The sequence below is a fragment of the Salvia splendens genome, chromosome 9 (genome assembly GCF_004379255.2).
Source record: "Salvia splendens isolate huo1 chromosome 9, SspV2, whole genome shotgun sequence".
Classification (NCBI taxonomy): domain Eukaryota; kingdom Viridiplantae; phylum Streptophyta; class Magnoliopsida; order Lamiales; family Lamiaceae; genus Salvia; species Salvia splendens.
The window spans coordinates 7379170-7387882 of NC_056040.1; the positions used below are offsets into that span (position 1 = coordinate 7379170).

At 31.9% G+C, this 8713-nt stretch overlaps 1 protein-coding gene across 1 annotated transcript; it reads left to right on the forward strand.

Moving 5' to 3' along the window:
• Positions 1-185: 185 nt before the first annotated feature.
• LOC121746750 (integrin-linked protein kinase 1-like) lies at positions 186-6729 on the forward strand. The gene is made up of 11 exons (XM_042140676.1): positions 186-681; positions 1196-1288; positions 1836-1916; positions 3028-3119; positions 3204-3324; positions 3637-3716; positions 4047-4109; positions 5062-5153; positions 5236-5321; positions 5806-5912; positions 6480-6729. Exons 1-11 carry the CDS (start codon positions 436-438, stop codon positions 6595-6597), a joined length of 1179 nt encoding a protein of 392 aa, XP_041996610.1. The 5' UTR covers positions 186-435; the 3' UTR covers positions 6598-6729.
• The last annotated feature ends 1984 nt before the right edge of the window (positions 6730-8713 follow it).

Here is an 8713-nt window from a genome sequence, read left to right on the forward strand (position 1 = left end):
TCCAGATTAAATTTGTAGTGTGTTTTCATGAGATTCAACCCCCAATTCAATCCTAAATAGATAATTATAGGATAATTAGTCATAGTTAACTCAGTATGACTAAAATAATCTCACAATCCACCCCACCTACATCTTTATAATATTATTTTATTGTGTTTTAATGTTTGAGTAGGAATGGAGTAGAGTTATGGAGCAGGAGATCCTTTTCGTATGCGAGGGAACCAAGGTAAACGTTGAATCCGAGAACCTTCATCTTCGAATTAACCGCCAGGGCTGGCCTCTTCCTACCGAGTACCGAACACCTCTCTGTCTCTCGATTGATGGAGAAATTAAACAAATCAACAAGTTGTATACACAATTTTGTCACCGCGAATCATAGCATTCTCTCTTTCGCTCATTTGAGCAAGTTTGGTTTGGTAGTGCTCCAAGAGCAAAATGTCGAATATCGTTCATCACTACTGGTTCGACATGCAAATGATAGGGAATTTCCTGAGCTTTGCTTCAAGAGGAGACAGGGTTGGATTGAATGAGATGCTGAGGCAGGGAATGCCACCCAACGTGCAGGACTACGATAACCGAACTGCGCTTCATCTTGCTGCCAGCGAAGGTCATGCCTCCATCGTCGAGCTTCTTTTGGCCTACAATGCCGACGTCAATCTCCGGGATAGATGGCAACGAACAGTGATTTTCTCCGCCCTAATCGTTTTCTGTGCAATAAATTCTCAATTGGTTTTTGGTTGTGGATATTGAATTGAAGTACCTGCCTTTTGGAATTCTATTTTTCATTTGCAAAGGGCTTGATTCCGTTTTCTGTATTTTTTTCTTAGAATTTATATTTAATCCCACTTGTTATGAATTCAGATTTTTTTCATAATTATTTGGACTGATTACAGTTATTTAATACCGACTTACAACTATAATGGTGACCGTGAAAATTGAATTTAATGTGGTGGATGTGCTCTTTTAGTGATTAGTGATATTGATTTTTTTTGTTCTTAACTAAAAAAAAGATGATATCCATGTTCTTTTAGTGATTAGTTTTTTTTTGGTTTTGTCTTCTGAAGAAAATAAAAGATGATATTCAAGGAATTTAGTGGTACGGAAGAGCATATTCGTTTATTATTGTTACCCTTGCTTATATGATAAATTTTTGTTAGTATGACACATGGTGTTGTTTTTTTATCTACATGACCAGCCATTGGCAGATGCAAAGCTGTATCAGCATCGAGATATCTGCAGGATCCTTGAGCTAAATGGAGGCAGAGATCTTATGGAAGACCATGAGATGGTAACATCAACAAAAATCCTCTGCTTATTTTAGAGGCCATTCATTTTTCTTTGTTGAGTAGCTCTATACTAAATCTCTGTATATATCTGAAATCAATGCTGACATAGTTAAGTTTTGAGGGAATTCACAGTCAATGATAGTCCAGAATTAAATGCATCAATTTGGCTATACTCGCAAAATAAATAACTCTTTGTTTTATTCACATCCATCGTATTGTTAACTAGGTGATATAGAGTTGTGTCCATTATTAGTATTATAAGTCCTTTTCCTCTGGGCACGTAATCTGCAATTGTTTGAGTCTATCTTGAGCCAATAATCGCATATTGGATCTTTACACAGCACTGCTCAAGTATGTTCTTATATACCCTCAAGTTCACAATCATTGTTGATGTCTGATGTCTTCCAAGAGAGTTGCAAACTGAAATCTTGAAAAGCATTTATCCTGTCACACACGCTTTATTTTTCAGTGGACTCTGTAAATTGATCGTTGCATATGCCTCTTGCCATTTGTGATCTCATTCATGTTGTGGCCCGTAATTTTGTGCAGCATGTATGTCATGAGGATGATCCACAGGAGAATATTGATATCTCTGAGCTGAATTTACAGAATTCATCCATAATCAAACAGGTATCATAGCTACCTATTCCGCTCAACCCCCTATCAACAATCAAGGTCTTTTGGTGCAAACATGAGTGTTTTCTATCTAGACAGCTCAGGTATATAGAGATATAGCGTTTAGGTTGAATTAGCAAGAGGTTGTGGGAAATCCGATGGTCTCTTTATCTAGTGTTGTTACATGCCTCCAAAAATTATAATGTTTATGGTCCCAATGGCCAATCATCTCATAGAAATAGTCCCCACCTAGTAAAGATAGCCAGAGAGTTGCAATAACCATCTTTCCATTCAGGTCCAACATTAACAATGGAGAATCCGACTCTATCTTTTATGACTCTACTACTTCATCATAATTAGCATGGTGTTTAGACAAAGAAGTTTGCTTCTCATTTATTATCATTAACATTAAAGTTTATATTTTATTCATGATTGACTTAAATGTAATTTTCACTCGCATTGTTACTACAAACTGTGTACCAAGACACGCACCTATGTGCTGCTTATCGGCTGAAGTGTTATTCTAAGTGTCCCTACCCAACCTCGATTTGGATCACATCACGTTTTAGGTGTTTTGTGCTGATAATAATTTAACAATTCAAAGTATATTAAATATTTGTATGCATAGTAGCATATAGAAAATAGCTTTTCTGGTGTCTCAGATACTTGGGCAAAATTCTACTAACTCATTGTACCAATTTTTCATTCTTGTTTAATGTATTTTGGGCTTTTTGTTAGTGTTTTACGCATGTGATCAAACATTAGTATGTACTTCCATTAAAAATGTCACTCCCTCCGTCAGTGAAACGTTGTCCACTTTTGCCATTTTGGTCCGTCTGTGAAATGTTGTCCACTTTGCTTTTTTTTTCTTTCCATTTTTAGTAAATGGAGCGAGCCCACTTTCCATTACACTCACATTCTATTATAAAACTAATATATAAATGTGGAACCCACATTCCACTAATTTTTTCCGCTTACTTTTCTTCAAATTTCGTAAAACTCATGCCGAGTCAAAAGTGGACAACATTTCGCAGACGGATGGAATATATCTCAGTTTAGTATAACATCTAATATGCAATTAAATTAAACTAATGAAGCTTTGTTTTATGGTTTACTGTATTTTAAGGGCCTATTTGGTGAGTCGGAAAAGGTCAAGTGGCGTGGAACATGTGTTGTTAAAACAGTCATCTCCAGACACATACAGCATCCTGTGAAAATGTTTGCTTGATGACCTTGAAACTCATCCTTATTAAGAATTTGTACTGATTATTGGTCTTACAAGATAATTTGAACATGATGTAGGGTGCTGACTGCTAAGGATAATACTCTTCTTGGTGAACTTCGACATCCAAATATTTTGGAATTTCTTGGATCAATAGTGCAGGGTGAAGAAATGATTTTAATCACTGAACACTTGCCAAAGGTAACAATTTTTACATCTTAGTTTTAATCAATATGTGTTATCTTTTCGGCATGGATTCATCAGCAAGACTATTCATGTCCAAAATCATAATTAGCAATTAAATCCCATATGTAATTGCAAGTTTATAAATTAGTTCCACATTTTAATGGAATTACAAATCATGCCTTTTAATTTCATCCGGTTGTTTTTATAATCATGTGCATTTAGAAGTTAGAACCTTATGATCCCCACTACGACTTCGTATACCAGATAATACAGGACAAGCAACTAACATATAGTAGTATCTTTTTAATATTCATTCTAATGTATCAGGGAAACTTGGATGACCTTTTGGCCAAAAAAGGGAAGTTGGACCCTGCAACTTGTCTTCGTTACGCACTTGATATTGCTAGGTTGGATGCTCTATAAATAATACTCCATCCGTCCCATTAAATATGCAACATTTGGAAATCGGCACGAGTTTTCATGTAGTGTTGTTATGCAAGTTAATGAAGAGATGGTAAAGTAAGAGAGATGAAAAAGTAGAGATAGATATGTTTCCATTTTAGAAAACGTTTTATTTTTAATGGGACAATCCAAAAATGAAAACGTTTCATTTTTAATGGGACAGAGGGAGTAATATTTACATGGCTTTACACATAATCTCATATTGTTTCTTTAACTTGTTTTGTCGCAACCAGTGCTTATCAATATTAAAGCAAATTATATACACTGATTACCAGGGGAATGAATTATCTTCATCAGCACAAACCCCAACCCATTGTTCACAACCATTTGGACACTAGGTGAGCATTTTCTTTTTGAAGGCTTCATAAACCTAGAACTGTGTGTGGAACGTCAAATTTCAGTTGAGCTGCTATGTTGTTTACAGAAATTTCCTCTCTCAGATTATATTATCAGCTGCTACCTTTTATTTTGCATGTCTGTTATCTAGTCTTTCAAACTTGGTTATGGTTGATGTTGGAGCACATATATAGTCTCTTTTCTTCTGATCGATTACGACTGAACATGTCATTGAACCTTTGAGTTCAATTAAGGCTTATGTTAAAATGTTACTCCAAGTATCTGATGTCAATATTATTGCAATTTAACCCTGATGCTTAAAAATGTTGATATTGTTGTTGATTGAGAAAAAATGGTCTCTTTTCAGGGAGAGCTTGATATATTATTTACAATCATATTATGCAACTCTTGCATATCTTGATGCCTTATGAAACTTTTTGTCCACATAAAATAAAAGGGATAATAGCATTCAAATTTAAGAACTTTGACCAAATTTGTATTTTGGGCAACAACTTAAGAATCTGTTTGCATTTCATTTGGTTTTGCTAACCAAAATGTATACCATCCATATTCTGCCATCATATTCATATATACTGTTTCAGTTAATCATGTACAACAGTACAATTTCAGTCGAAAATGATAGCTTTTGGTAAGAAGTTTTGGCCAATTTCACCACCTCAGATATTCAGACGGCCATGTCAAAATTAAATTGGGCCAGAATCCAATTCGTTAGCAAAATTAGATGAAATATAAAGTTCGATATTGTCAGCCAAAAGTATATCTTTTTGTTATAAAGTCGGCAACAAGTTTTACAAATTTCTTACTCCATTTACTATACATGTGATTTGTAATTTGATAAAATTGCATATCAATCTTATGAGTTCGTGATTAACTGCATATTATTGTCCTAGTTCATGGCTTTGACCGACTGCATTTCTTTATGTACTATTTCAGGAACTTGCTAATCGATGAAGGCGACCAAGTCAAGATTGGAGAGTATTGGATTCAAATGTTGTATGAGCAAATACACCCAAATTCTGAAAAGTGTACGTCCACAGTTTACAAGGCTGAAAGTTTAGTATCAAGATTTTAACATGGTAGTGAATCTTCTTCGTCCTCATGATGCAGCTTGGTTAGCAGATTCTTCTGACAACCTTGATGCTTCATATGACACCAACAAAGACATCTATGACTTCGGACATATCTTTCATCAGGTATATAAAATTTATTTACTTATTGGATCCTGTCTTTATAAAAATAGATTTTTGTTGAGTAATTGGAATTGATCATTGCATATGAGAATTTGATTTACCTGATTGGACCTTATGTCTGAAAGTCAAAATTGAGTTTGATCTATATCTTTGGTTAACATCAGCTTGTAAAAGAACAGCTTTTTATCTCTATTGCCTAGTCGCATGTCCCTAGTGGTGAAGGGCCTTGATGAATAATTCTTTGTAGGATTTTTCATTACACAGCTCTGAGTATTGTACAATTTATTCATCTAGGATGCACGAACAGAAAGAGAATATAATCAACAATTTTCTTACGTCCCTAATTTCATGATTGATTTCCTAATTTTATGGTTTGTACTATTCATTCCTAATCTCATGGTATTGTACGTTTCATTCCTAATTATAGTATTGTGACATATGATTATGAATTTACAAATGGTATTTTCTTGGATCATAAATACTATAGATGTTGGAAGGAAAACCGATCACCAATATGTATGACTATATGCATCTGAAGTCTGTTGAGTTCGAGAAGAAGTTCAACATAAGCGGGTGCCCGGGGCGAATCTTTCAGTAAGTTGATTGTACTTTTGGTTCCTTTTAAGCTGTTTTTCTCATCCTTTCTTAATTTGAGAATCTGTTCATCTCCTCACTTCGCATTCTTTGTATCTTTCAAGATGAAAAAATATCTATACTTTATAAAAGTATTTGTTACTTTTAGCGTAGACAAGTCAATTAGATTTTTTGTAGACAATAAGGTTCAAGAATCTCTGTTAATAACCCAGCCTAAACATTACCGAGTCACGTATGGTGATTATATTTTGAGCATATGAAGTTTAAGTGCTGGAAAATGTTTCAAGAGCCTTTCCTAGTATAGTTCACAAAATTTATTTTGTTTTACTTTTGTCATTTAGGAGAAGGTGATCGTCTATTGAATGAAATCTTTCTGCATATATATCTATATAACAAAAATAGGCATTTAGGAAACCTGTGTTAGTGGGGTACTTCAACTAAGTGGGGTTAATCAAACTCCATTTTGAGACCATATCTAAACAAAGTTTGATTATTTAATTTTTTGTTTCTGTAACTGCAGTTATTATATTTATAGATGTAATATGACATGAATGCTCCTTTTGGCAGACTAATAAAACAGTGTTGTAGCAAAGATAGTTGCCAAAAACCATCATTTGAGGCAGTGATAGAGATTCTGGAGGAGGTTATCTTGCTGCTTAAAATTGCTGGTTGTAATGTTTGTTAACTCCTGATTAACATGTATATCTCCTCGTATATCAACAATCGTGTTCCATGTGTGATTTTTAGACTATTAGAATAAACCTTATGAACAAAATCAGTTGATGTATCATAAATAAAGATAAATACACAAAGTTGGTTGTGTGTTTTATACTATGATCACGGGGGAGTGTTATATTGGTAACTCAATACTTAATTATTAACTATAATTAAATAATAGTCATTAGATATTCAAATCAAGGGCCTGGATCAGCTCGAGAATGTCAATACGATCAATAAAAAACGTCAATAAGGATATTAAGGTCAATTTATGGGTAATTATATTTTTCATACAAAATGTTTTATCTTTGTTTCAATTTATAAAAAGTATTAAATTTACATATTTCATACAAAAAGTTAACTTAGTGTTCCAAAATAATACATTCCGTTAAGTCCCTACTAATACCGTTACTTCCAATTACATCATACATACAAAAAGTTTTATCAATGTTTTAAATTTGTACAAAAAGTTTTAAATTAAAACTTTCCATTAATTATTTCAAACATAGTTATTTTTATTACTCACAAAAATGAAAAACACATAGAAAAAAAATCAACACTCTTCACCAATCACCATCAAGTTAGTGAATTGCATTTTATTGTCGCAGCTTTCTCATGTAACAATAGAGAATACAACTAAAAAGATATTGAATCTTTTTTGTAAAAATTAAATATTGACTTATTGACTGTTTGAAGCTCAAATTAGCTATTTTATAAAGAATACAATAAAAAATTAGAGTATATTGACAGACAATTTTTTTAAACCACGATCAATTGCTAGAAGAATTGATATTGATTAATATTTATTTAGAGTGATTAACTGTATTAAATCTCTAATTATTCTTTGTTATGATGATAAGTTAGGACAAATTATAAACTAACTAATGGTATTTAAAATATTTAACGGAATGTATTAATTTAAAACACTAATATAACTTTTTGTATAAAATATATAAACTTAATGATTTTTGTACTAAATTGAAATAAAGGTAAAACATTTTTTATGAAACATATAATTATCAATTTACAACAAATTATTTGTAACTAACTTTTAAAATATATCTCATAACTTTAAAACGCATATAACTTTCTTGATTTAAATTATTTTTTCGCACAACATATATCAAAATAAAGATAATTTCATAAGGATTCTAACGAGATCTCACTTGCATATGTTCCGATGACAAAATTTGAAAAAAAAATTCAATTTTTTCGTATAGCAATAAATTTCAACATATTGTATAAAATATGTCAATATAATATATATAGAATGTCAATTGTCATTCTTAAAGCAATGTGTTGACATTCTCAAACCATTGTGTTGATATTTTTAAAACCTAATTTATAAAAACAAAAATTACACATGGCAAATTTTAGATCACTAGTTTTCTAAAATATTATGATTTTAAATTAGTTGTAGTTAGCAATTAAGGATGAAGTTAAATTAGTTGTAGTTTTTGTAGTTTTTTTATCAAAAATCCTAATTTTGTAGTTTTTTTTTATCTTTTTCAATTTAATTTATAAAAACAAAAATTACACATGGCAAATTTTAGATCACTAGTTTTCTAAAATATTATGATTTTAAATTAGTTGTAGTTAGTAATTAAGGATGAAGTTAACAATTGATCACATGGTCATGGTGTATAAAAGTGAATAACAATTTCCTTTCTTATTAGTTGTCTATCAGAAGTGTTTCACTTTCGTTTTTTGAATCTGACACAGGTGGCTAGCAAATTAGATTTGATATGGATATCGCATAATCTGCATACTTATTTAATTAGATTTTATTTTTACTAATTAATACGGTAGGATTTTATTTTATTTTCAATTTTAGAGTATCTTTGGGAAAAGATCAGAGAACAGTTTAGACTGTGGCTTCCTACGTGAGGATTATCGTGACGAGGATTGTTCTTCATTCTTTTATTAGAATGTTGTTTTGGTTGAGTTGGAATCCAGCATTTATCCGATCAGAAGAAGCACTAATAACCAAAACATTTCTTTATAAGTTAGATAAAAAAATTCATTAGCAAAACTGAATGAAATTGGAGAAGATCTCTTAAAAAGTTGCAGCAAGATTAATGAAA

Excerpts from the sequence above, each read along its gene's own strand:
- LOC121746750 (XM_042140676.1), top strand. The coding sequence starts at position 436 with ATGTCGAATATCGTTCATCACTACTGGTTCGACATGCAAATGATAGGG. Across the intron at positions 3,120-3,203 it reads ATACAGCATCCTGTGAAAAT|GGTGCTGACTGCTAAGGATA; the intron begins GTTTGCTTGATG and ends AACATGATGTAG. Across the intron at positions 3,325-3,636 it reads TCACTGAACACTTGCCAAAG|GGAAACTTGGATGACCTTTT; the intron begins GTAACAATTTTT and ends CTAATGTATCAG.